This window comes from Bos taurus, chromosome 11 (genome assembly GCF_002263795.3).
Source record: "Bos taurus isolate L1 Dominette 01449 registration number 42190680 breed Hereford chromosome 11, ARS-UCD2.0, whole genome shotgun sequence".
NCBI classification, from domain to species: Eukaryota; Metazoa; Chordata; class Mammalia; order Artiodactyla; family Bovidae; genus Bos; species Bos taurus.
In genome coordinates, this window is record NC_037338.1 from 99347629 (window position 1) to 99363215 (window position 15587).

Consider the following 15587-nt stretch of genomic DNA (forward strand, 5'->3'; position numbering starts at 1 on the left):
TCTTTCTTCCTGCCTGTCTGGCTTCCTTTCTTTCTTTTAAATGGGCATCTTTATTCATCTATAATGATGATTAGCTGGATCATGACTAGAGAGAGAAGTTTATGAAAAAAAACAAAACACCTTAGTACTGAAAACTATTAGCATAATTTCTCCTCTGGCTCTGGAGGACCTTCTTAGCACCAGTCTATGTGTACTATGGCAAAGGGGCTCCAAGCCTGCGCCTGTGAATTGTATTGTTTCACAATCTTGACTTTGGAACAGTGATAGTAGTGCAAAAGCATTGTTTGGAAAGGGACAGAGTGGAGTGTCCTATGTCACAACACCAATATGTTCCAAAGAGCAATTCTCTGACACCAAGTGGGTGTCCTAAGCTTCGATTCAATTCTGACAAGTTGGCACAGATCTCGTAAGTTAAGGGAGCCCATAAGATTGCCTCCCACTTCAGATGCCAGTGGCAAGTGGGGTGCCCACTCACCCACAACTTCTGCCTAGCTGACTGCAAATTCCAGCATTCCCATGACCACCTCATGGGAGTGGTGGTTTTGACCCCATCCAGATTCAATAATTTGCTGAAACGATTCACAGCCCTCAGGAAAGCACTATACTTACAGTTTTATTTTAGAAGATACAACTCAGGAACAGCCCGATGTAAGAGGTACATAGACTAAGGTGGAAGAGTGGGCATGGAATTTCCATACCCTCTCTGGATGGGCTACCCTACCAGCTCATTGAGGTTTTCACCAGCCCAGAAACTCCTTGAGCCTCATTGATTCAGGGTTTTTTTCTTATCTTTAAAGAAATATTTTTATGTGTTTATTTTTGGTTGTGCTGGCTATTTGTTGGTGCGCAGGCTTTCTCTGGCAGTGGCGAGTGGAGGCTACTCTGTAATTGTGGTACAAGGGTTTCTCATTGTGGTGGCTTTTCTTTTTGCCGAGCATATGCTCTGGGGTGCAAGGGCTTCAGGAGTGGCAGCTCCCAGGCTCTAGAGCACAGGCTCAGTAGTTGTGGTATGGGAGCTTAGCTGCTCTGTGGTACGTGGTATATTCCCAGAGTAGGGATCAAAACTGGGTCTCCTGCACTGGCAGATGGATTCTTCACCACTGAGCCGCCAGGGAAGCCCTTGTCTTTAATTTTTACAAATTAAAAAATAAAAATTATTTGGCTGTGCCGGGTCTTAGTTGCCGCATGCAGGGTCTTTAGTTGAGGCCTTCAGGCTCTTAGTTGCAGCATGTGGCGTCTAGTTCCTTGATGAGGGGCTGAACCTGAGCCCTCCACTGGGAGCATGGAGTCTTAGCCACTGGACCACCAGGGAAGTCCCACTTCAGGGTTTTTATGTGGGATTTTATTACATATGCACAACTGATTAAATCATTAGTCATGTAACTGAATTCAATGGCCAGTCATTTACCCTCCCTGGGGTCTGGGGTTGGGGCTGAAAAATCTGACCTTTTGAATACATGGTTGAGGGCGTCCCTGGTGGCTCAGTGGTAAAGAATCCGTTGGCCGATGCAGGAGACACGGGTTGGATTCCTGATCTAGGAAGATCCCTCATGCCGAGGAACAACTAAGCCTGGGAGCCACACTACTGCAGCCTGCATCCCTAGAGCCTCTGCAGCAAGAGAAGTCACTGCGATGAGAAGTCCAAGCACCGAAACTGGAGTGTAGCCCTTGCTCCCCGCAACTAGAGAAAAGCCTGGGCAGCAGGAAGAACCAGCACAGCCAAAAATAAAGAAATAAGTAAATAAAATTATATTAAAAAAACACACGGTTGAAGGGGTTGATTTGGAATAACAAAAGACACTACTGTCACCCAGGAAATTGAAGGGTTTTAGGAGCTCTGTGCCAGGAACCACAGACAAAGACCCGATACATTTTATTATGCTGTATGTTCCCATCACCTCCCCCAATTAAATCTATGATATGAGCAAAACCCATGAGCTTGTTACACAAATGCAACTTCAAGACAAGTCCCCAGCTGCTGCTAAGTCGCTTCAGTCGTGTCCGACTCTGTGCGTCCCCAGAGACGGCAGCCCACCAGGCTCCCCGTCCCTGGGATTCTCCAGGCAAGAACACTGGAGTGGGTTGCCATTTCCTTCTCCAATGCATGAAAGTGAAAAGTCAAAGTGAAGTCGCTCAGTCGTGTCTGACTCCTAGCGACCCTATGGACTGCAGCCTACCAGGCTCCTCCGTCCATGGGATTTTCCAGGCAAGAGTACTGGAGTGGGGTGCCACAGCACCACCTTCCAAAAAGGACTTCAGAAGTTGCCTTGCTTTCCAGTGGGAGGCGCACTCCGGGGATCAAATCCCTCCCTTTACCTTTTGCCCGCAGGAGGGCCTCACACAAGGCACCCGACCTCCCAGTTGGTTTCCTCACTTGTAACATGGGACGGTAACTCCTGTCTCAGAGGCTGTTTAATGAGATGATGGGCGTCCAGGTGTCTGGCAAGCAGAGGTGCACAGTAAGTGTTTGGGGAAACACTCCTTTGCCCTTCTATTCTTTCCTTTTGTAATGAATTACTTTTGGCTGCGCTAGGTCTTCACTGCTACCTGCGGGCTTTCTCTCGTTGCGGTGAGAGGGGGCTACTCTTCCCTGCGGCCTGCAGGCTTCTCTTTATGTGGTTTCTCTTGTTGCAGAGCACAGGCTAGAGAGCACGAGATCTTCAGTAGCTGCAGCATGTGGGCTCGTGGCACGCAGGCTTAGTTGCCCTGTGGCATGTGGGATCTTCCCAGAACAGGGAATTGAACCCATGTGTCCTGCACTGGCAGGCAGATTCTGAACCACTGGACCATCAGGGAAATCCCTCCCCTTTGTTCTAATTATGTAATCCCTGGCCCTCCTGGCCTGGACTCTGATCCTTGTGGGACTTGATTGTCTGTATCTTTCCTGTTAGACCCACAACTAAGGCCCCCAACACACACACACACACACACACACACACACACACACACACACCCAACAATAGTTACACACACCATCTGAGCCCCAAGGCCTGATTTTATCATGAACTAACTAGGTGACCTCAGACAAGTCCCGAGTCCCTGCCCTTCTTTGGGTTCCAAAACGTTTGTAGAAAGAGAGTCTGGGAGCTGAGGTTCAGGGAGGTGGAAGGTGCCTTCTGTTCTGACTGAGTCCCTGCCAGCAATCAGCACCAGGGTGTGAAGCAGAGAGAAGCAGCCAATAAGGGTCTGAATAGCTTAAAACTTTATTGTGGGCAAAAAGTACTGGCTTGAGGACTCAAGCCTAAATACAACTTCCCAAGAACAAATGTAGATAAGGAAAGAAGGATGTCTGAAGCTTGGCTGGGGCCAGGACTGGGACCAAGGCCAGTACATTATTGAAGTCTGCCCTCGGAGTCCCAGCTGAGCCTGGGGAGGGGCGAGGGGACCCAAGACCATTTAGCCCACCACAGGGAGCACCAGGGAGAGGCCCCGGCCAGGCCTCCCTCACCTCTGCGACAGGAACAGAGCCATGCACCATGAAGAAGTGCTCCCGACTCCCCAAAGACCAAAAGCAGGACTCTTCCTGGGATCATTCTGTGTTACAGAGACGGGCTCCTCCAGTACCATCTACCTGCCACCTGGGGATGGCTGAGAGCTGGACAAAGACAGAGCCTCACAGAGTGTGCAGGCACCAGGCAGGGCCCAGCGCTGATGTCACGACCTCAGGGCGTGAGCTCAGCCTTCCACTTCTGCAGCTTCTGGTCCATGGCCCGGAGCGTGGATTCATCCTGCACCAACACAGATCAGTCCTACCCCTCTCCCCAGGAGGTCTGAGGAGGCTTGGGGAGCTCTGCCCTCCCCAGGGCTGTCCTTTACCTTCACAAAACAGAAGCGGATATAGTGGTCAAAGAACTTCTGGTGTGGCAGGCTGAAGAAGACGGACATTGGAATGGCCACCAAGCCCTGGGGAGGAGGAAGCCCATGTCTCAACCATCCCACAGCCTGGCAGGCCTCTGGGGGGCCTCAGGGGCTCAGAGGGGTTCCATGATAAGGAAGGAGAAAGAGAATAAGCTTCAATGCAGCACCTCCCAGTGCTGTGTCAAGGTCAGAGGTAAAACATCCCAAAGCACCATGCCAAGTCCCTCCTTATGTACAGAGGAGAGAGGGAGGCTGAGAGCAAGGAAGATCACCTGGCAGGTCAGGGCAGAGCCATAAGAGATATGTCTTAGAATCGTAGCACTGAGCTGGATGGACCTCAGAGTTAATGGGCCAACTCACTGTACAGATGGGAAGACTGAGGCCCTGAGAGGGCAGGAATTCCTGCCAGCCCACAAGGCCTATTGGAGCACATTAAAAACAGGCTCTCCTTTCCTTGAAATGAATACTACCCTGAGAGGCCGGGCTGGATTTTGGCCCATCAGCTCGAGGGTCAGGCACCCTTAGCAGTGCACAGCCTGTCAAACACACACAGCAGCCCGGCAGAGGCCCAGCCCACCTTATTCTTGATCATCCACTTGACGAAGCGTCTGTCGTAGGGCTCACCTGCCGCTCCGGGCAAGTCAGGCATCTTGTTTTCTGGGGGACAGAAGACGTGCTGAGTCCTGGGCAGCCTCCAGGGCCCCAGCTTCAGCCCCGCGCGGCCGGGCCCACTTACTGAAGTCCGAGATGTCTGTGATGAGGAAGTAGCTGCCCTGGGGGATCACAGGCCGGAAGCCCATGGACTGTAGGCTCTGTATCATGTGGTCACGGCAGCGCTGGATGTACTGTGGGAGCTGCACAAAGTAGCTGCTGGGTCGGCCGAAGTGCAGCTGCTCCCGCTCGAAGCTCTGAGCCACTGCGGCCTGGGGAGGGCGTGGGGGCGGGTGGAGGCGGGGCGGCGAACGGGTCAGGTATGACCCGACCCTGGAGCTGACCCAAACCCCTCTCTTGCCCCGCCCCTATCCGGCCCCGCCCCTCACATGGCCACGCCCCCTCACCTGGCCCTGCGTGGCACAGTGATAGATGGAGTTCTGGTGCACAGTACGCAGGTGCTTCATGAGGCTGTCCGGGCCCAGGACCCAGCCCACCTGGACCAAGAACACAGGGAGAGGGTGAGGCCCTTGGGGGCCCAGCCAAACCCTTTCCGGATTCCCAGGCCAGCCTCTCCCACCAACGATTGTAGAGGGAGGGGCCCCCCATACTCTCGTTGCCTCACCTTCCAGCCTGTGACACTGAAGGTCTTGCCAGCGCTACCGATAGTCAGGGTGCGTTCCCACATGCCAGGGAGGCTGGCTGCCCAAGATCAAAGAGAGCGGCTGCTGAGACGGGGGTGGGGGCACGGAGTGGGGGCTGGGTCCCAGCAGGCACCCAGGCTCTCAGCGCCACGGACTCCACTCCGTGTAAAGCTATTTCCAAGACATATTTGAGCCCCTCCTCATGACAACCTCGGGAGGTAGGTGCCACTATGTTCCCCTGTCCCGAGAGAAGTGAAGTCACAGCCCCAGGTCACCTGACCTGTGTGGGTCCAGACCCCTCGGTCCTAATCACCAGACCTGCGCTGCCACCGGACTGGGCTCAAGGCCCTGCCGCAAAGGTCCGGGGTTACGGGGGCGCCCTGGCCGGCTTGGCTCACCGATGCTGATGTGCTGGAACCCATCGAAGACCATCCACTGGTACACCTCGTCCGAGATGCACACCACGTCATGCTGCTGGCACAGGCTGGCCACCAGCTCCAGCTCTTCCTTGGAGAACACCTGCAGGGACCGTCCCCCACCAGAGAGGCCAGCTCAGAGCGATGTGAGCGCCCGGCCAGAGCCGGGGCCAAGGGCTTCTCTGCCCTCTCCTATCCCTGCAACAGTGACCCTGTGAGGTCAGTTGTGAGATAACAGAAAATATCTCTGTTGGTCACTGCCCCGGTTTCTGGCACAGAACTCCTAAACCCGTGTAACTACTAAGGGGTAAAAGCCCTGGAGGGTTTCCCCGGTGGTGCTAGTGGTAAAGAACCCGCCTGCCAATGCAGGAGACATAAGAGATGCGGGTTCGATCCCTGGGTCAGGAAGATCCCCTGGAGGAGGGCATGGCAACCCACTCCAGTATCCTTGTCTGGAGAATCCCATGGACAGAGGAGTTTGGTCGTCTACAGTCCATGGGGTCGCAAAGAGCTGGACACGACTGAAGCGACTGAGCACGCATGCACAAGAGTACTAGAAGCATCTTTTGCTCTAATGCTTGGTCTTTGATCCTGACCTTGACACAGGCAATGGAACCCCCTGTACACTCCTAAGAGATAAGAGCGCTAGGAGCATTTTTGTTCTAGTGAGGTGACTCTGAGTGGGCTCCTGGATGGAGGCTGGTCACCAGAAAGACCACGCAAGCCATGATTAGGAGCCTGAAATTTTCAGCCCCCTCCCACATCCCACTTCCTGCCACTTCCTCAGAGAAGGGAGAGGGGTTGGAAATGGAGTTGATAATTGATGCCTCCATCAAAATCCCGATAGGATGGGGTTTGGGGAGCTTGCAGAGGTGGGTGAGCTCATGCTGACGCGGCCCCAACTCCACAGGGACAGAAGCAAGCACCTGTTCTCAGGCACCTCCCAGACCTTGCCATACTTGTCTCTTCATCGGGTTGTTTATCTGTATCCTTTATCATCACCTTTAATAAACTGATAACTGTTAGTAGGTGTGTCCCTGAGTCCTGTGAGCCACTCAGATGAATTGAACCTGAAGGGGGGGAGGTGGGCGTCTCAGATTTACAGCCACAGGTTGGAAGCACAAACTGACTTGTGATTGGCGTCTGAAGTGGGTTGGGGGGCAGCCTTGTCAGACTGAGCCCTTCACCGGTGGGAGCTGACACCATCTCCAGGTAGACAGTGTCAGGACTGAATTAAATTGAATTGGATTTTGTGGGACACCCAGCTGGTCTCACAGAACTGCTTAGTGTGGGGAAAAAAAGAACCCCACATATCTGGTGTCAGAAGCTTTGTGAGTGTGATAGTGGTGTGACAGTAAAGGAGAAACACAGGTAGAACACTGGGTCTTCCTTGACATCGGTTCTGTCGTGTTCCCATTTTACAGATGAGAAAAGTGGAGCGGTGAAGTCACGGGTCCAGGTCTGTTGGGAAGTAATAGAGGCTTCCAGCCCAGCCCCCTACTGCTGACACCTGCCCTGGGGATCCCTGCCCCAGGCCCTGGGACCCCAGGAGCCTCGATCCTCAGAGCTCTCCACAGTTAGCTCTCCCGCTTGACGGATAAGAAAACTGAGGCCCCATGGCAGCACACGAGTAACAGAACAGGCACGCAAGCCAATCTGGAGGGGTGCCCGGGGAGGAGGTCTCTCAGGTACCTTTCCCAGGGGGTTGTTGGGTGTGTTGAGGATGAAGGCTTTAGTGCGAGATGTGAATTTGCTGGCCAGCTCCGTGGGATCCAGCTGCCAGTTGCTGCTGGAATCCGGTTCTCCCTTCTGGGTGGGGCTCTGCAAGAGGAGGGGGCGGGGGTGGCAATATTCACTCCCTGACTTTCATCTCTAGGAATTCGGCTCCTCCCCCAGGCATCTGTCTCCACCGGCTCTCCTCTGGGGCTCTGGCCACCCCTCCCCCCACCCCGGAGAAACCGGCCTCCTCCACTTCCTTCCTTCTTTCCACCTCCCCGGGTTCAACCCAGCACACTCCTTGGACCCCTCTGCCCACCCACACCCCAACCAGCATCCTCACCGGCTTCAGGGACACAAACACAGGGCGACCCCCTGCCATCAATGTCATGGGCTCATAACAGTCAAAAAGGGCTCGATGATGATAACCTAGTACAAAAGTCAGATGAGCTGGGGCTGGCTCCACCCGGACCCTTCACCCCGACCCAGCCCGGGCTTTGCCCATTCACCTCATCTCCTTCATCCACCAGGGCCTGGAAGGCTGTGAACAGGGCCCCGTAGGCACCCACGGTTACCAACACGTTCTTGAGTGGGTCTATCTCCTGTCCCAGCAACTTCCCAAAGAAATTGGCCAGAATCTTCGTCAGGGGTGGGTAACCCTGCCAGGACAGCACGGGTCAGGCGCCTGGCTCGGCCTGGGCCCACCCTCCCGTTCAGACACTCTCTGCAATTCTAGCATCTTTCAGCAGCAAACCTGGGGCTCAAGTCACCTTCTGTGGGGTGGGTCCTTTCATCTCTGCCACCACCCCTTGCCATGAAGCCTGCTCTGTGCCGGGCCCACCACCCAGGGCTGGGATTCATGGGGAACCAGACAGAGTGTATGCCTTCACGAATGACAGTCCAGTGGAACCCTCTAAATAGCAACAACTCCACGCTTTAAACACCTCTCTTTAAGTTTAAGAGAGTTTAAGGGACTTCCCTTGAGGCTCAGCTGGTAAAGAATCCGCCTGCAATGCGGGAGACCTGGCTTCCATTCCTGGGTTGGGAAGATCCCCTGGAGAAGGGAAAGGCTACCCACTCCAGTATTCTGGCCTGGAGAACCGCATCACTGTACAGTCTGTGGGGTCACAAAGAATCAGATACGACTGGGCCACTTTCACTTTCTTTAAGAAGGACTTTTGTGCCATCTGAGCCTCTTGGCAGCCTTACAAGAGAGACATTACTTGATTCCCATAAGTTAACAGGTGGAAAAAGAGACCCGGGAAAGGAAATGACTTGCCCAAGGTCATGGCAGTTGAAGTGCAGGACTGGGAGTTTATGCTGCAGCTTTGGAAACCCCTCACTTTGAGAGGAATATTGGATCTATATGCTTGTTTGCGGAGGACACTTATAACACATTCCAGGGTAAGCCAAGGGACTGAAACCTAAGGTCTGGAACTTAATTAAATGATTTACCAAACCAGATTTGACCACATGAAAATGAAAAATTTCTATACATCAAAATATTCCATGAGCAAAGTTAGAAAACTAAGAGAGAAACATTGCAACAGAAAGAGCTCTTGTGAAGCAATAAAACAAATACACATAGCCCAATGAAATAATAAGGGCAGTCATGAAAGAAAAATTGCTGATGTTCAATATTGGTAGGAACAGAATGAACTTTCCTGCCAGCTCTGAGACCAGACTATTGATGGGAATGTAAGTCTTACTGGAGGGCAATTTGATGATGTCCATCGATGGCACCCCACTCCAGTACTCTTGCCTGGAAAATCCCATGGATGGAGGAGCCTGGTGGGCTGCAGTCCATGGGGTCGCTACGAGTCGGACGAGACTGAGCGACTTCACTTTCACTTTTCACTTTCACACAATGGAGAAGGCAATGGCAACCCACTCCAGTGTTCTTGCCTGGAGAATCCCAGGGACGGCAGAGCCTGGTGGGCTGCCGTCTATGGGGTCGCACAGAGTCAGACACGACTGAAGTGACTTAGCAGCAGCATCATAGGCTAAAATGCTTACACCCTTTGATTATCTGGTTTTACTTCTTGTGATTTGAGATAAATGCTCACCTGCGGGGAGCGAGCTCCGCCTCTGGCAAAGGTCATGAGGAAGGAGGCTTGGCATACGCAAAGGCGGGATCAAGCCTCAGGAGTCTCCCTGGAAATTCTCGAGCAATCTACCCCCAAAACCAGAGTCTGCCTACTTTCTGCTTTGTGCTTTCACCTACACCTCTGACTTTACGGGGGGCTGTCCCCCACTACCTCTCTGAAAAAAGAGTTAGCTTATAGCTCCAGTTAATAATTCCTGGGTGTGACAGTGTTTCAACCTACAAACTCCCTTGGAAGTCCTCTAGCCTGCCTGGATAGGTTTTTCCGGCCACATGTGATTGCTCAGAGCCTCCAAACTGTGAGAGGCATGAGATGTTCTAAACTGTCTAAATACGGATTCCTTTGAGCAGTCTAAAGATTGATTAGAAATTGTATTGGTGAAGGGATTTTCACTTGTTGGGCCAATGTTTGCTGCTAAGTCTCCATATCCCTTACCTGCTGTGTCCCTGGCAGTGTATTGATTAATATAATTGGTGTAAATAGTAGCTTTAATGTTTGTAACCTGGGACCCTTGAGTTAATTCTTTTTCTTGTTATAGCCCACCACACCTTTGCTCTGTAGGAATGCAACTTTATCTAATGCTTTTTGGAGGCTGGCGCCTGACTTGAGAATAATCACCTTTAGAGAAAAAGGCCTCCGGGCCAGAAGATGATGCAAATCACCTAAACTTTTGCATATGATAAGTTTGCAGGAAGAAAGCCTGGCTTACTGCAGGACTCTACCCCTTCCCCCATTATCCTCTATGCATAACTTAAGGTATAAAAACTACTTTGGAAAATAAAGTGCGGGCCTTGTTCACCGAAACTTGGTCTCACCATGTCGTTCTTTCTCTTACCTTCTGGCTGAATTATTCAGCCTCTTTTCTACACTGAATTTCCTCACTGAGCTATCCTTATTTCAGCCTCTCTTCTCTACTGAATTTTCCTACTGAGCTATCCTCATTCTATTACTCTTTATATCCTTAATTAACGTTTAATTAAGCAATTGTTTCCTGATCCTCGCCGACGCCGTCCCCGCTTCGAATACCCTGGATCAGCCGGGGCTGGTCCCCGGCACTCACCTGTGTGTACACACAAAATATTCAATGTGGCATTGCTTAATAGTGAGATAGCCAAACCAGACCATCAGTGCAGGGCTGGGTAAATAAATTATGGCACCTCTAGTCAGTGGAATACTATGCAGTCATCAAAAAGAATGAGGCTATTTTGACACGGAAAGTTGCCCCTATCATGTATGTAGTGAAATAAACAAGTTCCATAACATTGTATATATAATGTTGAATTTGCTTATCAGTTCTAGTAGCTTTGTGTGGAGTCTTTAGGGTTTTCTATATATAGTATCATATCCTCTGCATAGAGAGACAGTTTTGTCTCTTTCCTTCCAATTTGGATACCTTGTGTTTCTTTTTCTTATCTGATTGTTGTGGCTAGGACTTCTAGTACTATCTTGAGTAGAAGAGGTGTGAGTGGGCATCCTTGTCTTGTTTCAGATTTTAGTGGGAAGGCTTTCAGCTTTTCAGCGCTGAGTATTAAATTGGCTGTGGGTTTGTCGTAGATAGCTTTTGTTATGTTGGGATATGTTTCCTCTATTACCACTTGGGTAAGCGTTTTTATCATGAATGGATGTTGAATTTCATCAAATGCTTTTTTACATCTATTGGGATAGGCATGTGGTTTTTGTTTTTTTCTTTTGTTTATGTGGTGAATCACACTGATTTGCCTATGCTGATCCTTGTGAACTTGGGATGTGGCGTATAATCTTTTTTACATGTTGTTGGATTTGGTATGCTAATATTTTGTTGAAAATTGTTGCATCTGTATTCATCAAAATATTTCCCTGTAATTTTCTGATTCGGTGCTGTCTAGTTTTGGTCATCCTGATGGATGATGATGGCTTCATAGAAAGTCTTTGGGAGTGTTTCCTCTTCCATTTTTTGGAAGAGTTTGGGAACGATCGATGTAAGTTCTTCTTTGTATATTTGGCAGAATCAGTCTGTGAAGCCATCTGGTCTCAGACTTTCGTTTGTAGGGAGTTTTTAAATTACAGACTCTATTTCACTTGTAGTGATAGATCTGTTCAAATTATCTGTTTGTTCTTGATTCAATTTTCGTGGGTTGTATGTTTCTAGAAAAAGATTTGTGATTTTTTAACACAAATGGATTCATACTAGAAACAACGTTGGCCTTCCCTTAAGATCCAGTGGTTAGGACACTGTGCTTTCACTGTAGGTGAACTAAGATCCCACTTACTGAGCAGCACAGCCAGAAAACCCAAAAAACCCCAAAAAACAAGGTTCTACTGTATAGCACAGAGAACTATATTCAATATGCTATGATAAACTATAATGGAAAAGAAAATTTTAAAACGCGGATATATGAATATTATAACTGAATCACTTTGCTGAGCGCCAGAAATTAAGACAATGTTGTAAATCAAGCTGAAGCTCCAATACTTTGGCCACATGATGCAGAGTCAGCTTTATATTTCAATAAAAAAACAAAACAGAAAGCCACACAAATCTCACATGTGGATGCACGTGTGTGTTTATATAAACATTTTTAAAGTTAAAAGTTCAAAAGTCTGAACACTCGGCAACACAGCACACTGTTGGCAGTGCTAGACTCTGGGCGGTGGGATTGGAAGACACTCCCCCCAGGCTGTGAGATGCACACCAACGTTTAAGAACCTGCTCCAGGGCTGGCAAATATTTACTCTGTGGTCCTTCAGAGACACACTTTGGATTTAGAGTCAAAAAAAAAAAATCAACTATCTTTCATCAGCTTTATGTGTCACCTCCTTCAGGAAGCCTTCCCTGATCTCTCAGGTTTCCTTGCCTTCTTCGTGTTCCCAAGGACCCTAATCTCCTCCATCGCAGCATATCAACTACCTTTGATTTCTGCTTCTGTTGTTTGGTCTGCTTTTCCCACTAGACCTTGATCTCCCAGCTCATGTTTGGTTTTCTTTTAAATCTGTCTTTCCCCCAGGCCATGAACTGTCCCAGGGCCTGTAACAAAGGAGACAGTCAGTGAACACTGAACCGTGGCCGGACTGAATTTCAAGGGCTCTGCCCCGTGAACCCTAACATCTAGATTGGCCTGCTCTCCAGAAAGAGCTGCCCCTTCCTCCCCTGGGACCTCTGCAGAGACCCATGTCTTGAGGCCCCCAGAGGGGCTGGGAGACTCACAAATGCTTTCGTGTACTGGTTAAGCATGAAGTCTCCGCTGACGGCGTGCTGAAAGGCTTCCACGGCGAACTCTGGGGGTGAGAAGTCTGGGAAGCCTTGGCCCAAATTTACAACATCAGCCTCCTCGCTGGCCAGTTGGACAAATTCCACCCTGGGCAACAAACAGAGAGTGGGTAGCAGAACCCTCCACCCCAACCTGGATTTCTGCTCCATTCCAGGGCAGGGTGAGCAAGGCAGTTGGGCTTGCTCTAGAAAAACTGGATAGTTAGCACCCATCCTGATCTGTTTACGGTCATAACTGGTCGTATCCTGGTCACATGTCTCAGCCCAGGGGCTCTGCAACTTTCCATCACCATCCACAGTAAGAAATCACTTTTACATCCCAGACTCTGGAGAGACAAACAGGGACTCCACGTTCTCCTTCCAGTGGGATCCACGGCAGTCTTTCCCATTCTGTCCTACTCTGGTCTTTATAAATACTTGCTGAGCACCCCTAAATGGATTTCATGACCCATTCATGCGTCTGTCAACGCCACACTTTGAAACATTTGCTCATATCGCCTCTGTTAGTCTATGAGGCAAGCTCTACTCCTCGGTCGCAATGGGGATGGAGAAGGTGGGATTCAGGGGACTTGCCCGATGGCTCCCAATTAGCTTTTCCCAGTTGGCTTTTGAGTCCACCTCTGTCTGGAGCAACAGTCAGGCCCTGGAGAGTTACTCTGAACAGACTGTAGTCCCACCAGCCCTGCCATCTGCCGCCTCTGGCCCCCTACCACCTTTCTTCTGGGCCTGCCTGCTGGCCACCTCTTTAGGGAAGCTGGCAGAGAGGCTGAGAAGCTGGATAAAAAGGCTGGCACCATGGCTCCAGGTTGGCAAGGGGCAGAAGAGTCAGGGGTGGTGGCAATGAATTTGCCTAACAATAAATATGTCTACAATCGGTCATTCTTCTCTCCAGAGCTTCACAAGGTCTCTGAAGACACGAAGTTGCTGAGGCTCAGAGAGGCCCATGACCTGCCCAGAGCCACACTGGTGGCTAAAGCAGAGCTGAGATGCAAAGTCAGACGGTGGGTGTTCCATGGTGGCTGGGACAACGGAGCCAGATCCTCAGGCCACCACCCGGGGGTCCGCAGGAACCTGGGGCCTCTCATGGCCCTCATCTCTCCTAGCACGCTTCCCTGCTCTGTGCAGTCCTTCCAGGCCAGCTCTGCCCTGACTCTGCCTGAGACTTGGCTTCTCCTGGCCTCAGTCCTCCCTTCTGTAGAATGGGTATGACAGGCTCAAGAGTCTGCTGGCTCTGTGAGTCAGGAAAGACTCTAGCTGCCTCTCCCAGCCAGTCATTTCCTCCCTCTGGGCTGGACTTTACCTTATCTGCAAAATGGGCCACAGGCCTGTCCACCTGCCTCACAGAGAGGACAGACGGGGCAGCCTGGGAAGCAGGACCCTGGGGGCTCAACCTGGAGGGCAGCCGGACACCACAGGGTCTTTGGGCCTGGCTTCCCTATCCCAAACACCAGGGAGCATCAGAGGAGAAGATGGAGGTGGAAGATGTTTGCAAAACACAAAATGCAGTAGAGGAGGAGAGTGTGAAAGAAAAAGATAGTCCTCTTTTGGATAAAAACAACAGCCACCTGTACAGAGGTGGCTCTGTGCTCTTGGCCAAAGGGGGACTGGGCTGGGAGCAGGGGTTGGAGAAGGGGGAAGAAGGAAGGTCCTTCAGTCTTTCTTACACACCTGCAATTGCATCCGTTGCATCACTAGTGACAGCGGGCACGTACGTCTTTCACATGTAGAATGAGTCAATAAAGAAAAGATGCTGAGCTCTGCAAGTGTCGGTGAGAAGCCGCTCATGTCTTACCTTCTTATATTCTTTAGCTTATCTTGTTCTCTACTAAGTGTGAAATGAAAGACACCCCCCTGCCCCCGGAAAGCCCTCAGCCCGGTGCCTGGGTAGTAGCCATGGCTCACACTGTATTTCATCTCATCCTCCCAAGGCCCTTCAGGGGAGACAGAAGCATCTCCATTTCCTAGCTGGACCTGGAGGCTCAGGGCAGGTGAGTCACCGGCCCCAAATGCCACAGCCAAGCAGGGTGAGGCTGAAACCCAAACCCGAGCCGGTGGCTGGGGGTCCTCACCTCTCAAGGGCTGAGGCTGCAAACCTCTCGGTCCGAGTATGCAGCCGTCTTAGGTACCACTGAGTCCCGGCCAACCCGGGGACCGCCAGCCCTGCTATCCTCGAGCCAGGGGACCCCCACCACCATCCTACCCAGTCCTGCCTGGCTCACCATGGGTTGTGGTCGATCCCGTCCAGCCTTCGAGCCTGCAGCCGTTTAGCCATGGTGAGCTGGAGACAACAGAGCAAGCAGAGAGTCAGCTGGAGACAGAGCAAGTGGAGAGTCAGCCTGGGCTCGCTCTGGGGAGGCAACTGCTCTGTGACCACAGCCTCCGTGTCCGCCCTGCCGGGAGGAGGCGAAGAGCAGGGCTCCTCCCCGCGCCACCAGCCTGGAGTTGCCCACCTGCCAGCCCGGACTCCGCACATCTTGGGACATAGACTGGATTCCATCAGGTTAAAATTTGACCCAGGTTAAAATTTGGAGGGGCTGGGGAGGAGGAGCAGCAGGAAGCAGGAGAGCGGAGTACGGTGACAGTGACGGCAGCGGCTTCTTTCTAAACGCTTCCATGAACTTCCCGGAACCCCCCGACTTGACCCATTTTACAGATGCGAAAATGCAGGGAGGAGGGGGAGACGGCTACGTTCAAGGTCACACGACAGACAGACTCAGGCCTGTTTGAGATGAGGCCATGTTCGGACTCGGGCACAGGGGCCACTTGCTCAGTCTTTCAGGGGCTCAGGGGACCACCCCTCCCCTTCCCTGGGTTCTTTCCAGGCCAGCTTCCCCCTCACCCACAGGTGTGCAGAGACTGGCCTGGCCTGGGGACCATCAGGCTCAGGCCCTCAGTCTGTCGTGGCTGGGTGATATTGCACAAGTGCGTTAGCTCCTCCTGGCCTCAGTCT

At 51.4% G+C, this 15587-nt stretch overlaps 1 protein-coding gene across 1 annotated transcript in view; it reads right to left on the bottom strand.

Moving 5' to 3' along the window:
- Window positions 1-3179: 3179 nt before the first annotated feature.
- LOC104968656 (kynurenine--oxoglutarate transaminase 1) overlaps window positions 3180-15587 on the bottom strand; it is a 28894-nt gene continuing 16486 nt past the window's right edge. The window contains 13 exon segments of the mRNA XM_015473681.3: window positions 3180-3728; window positions 3817-3903; window positions 4436-4515; window positions 4595-4781; window positions 4917-5006; window positions 5135-5211; window positions 5552-5672; window positions 7262-7390; window positions 7629-7696; window positions 7699-7714; window positions 7795-7944; window positions 12575-12725; window positions 14857-14915. Coding sequence (XP_015329167.2) covers window positions 3663-3728; window positions 3817-3903; window positions 4436-4515; window positions 4595-4781; window positions 4917-5006; window positions 5135-5211; window positions 5552-5672; window positions 7262-7390; window positions 7629-7696; window positions 7699-7714; window positions 7795-7944; window positions 12575-12725; window positions 14857-14915 — 1281 coding nt within the window. The 3' untranslated portion in view covers window positions 3180-3662.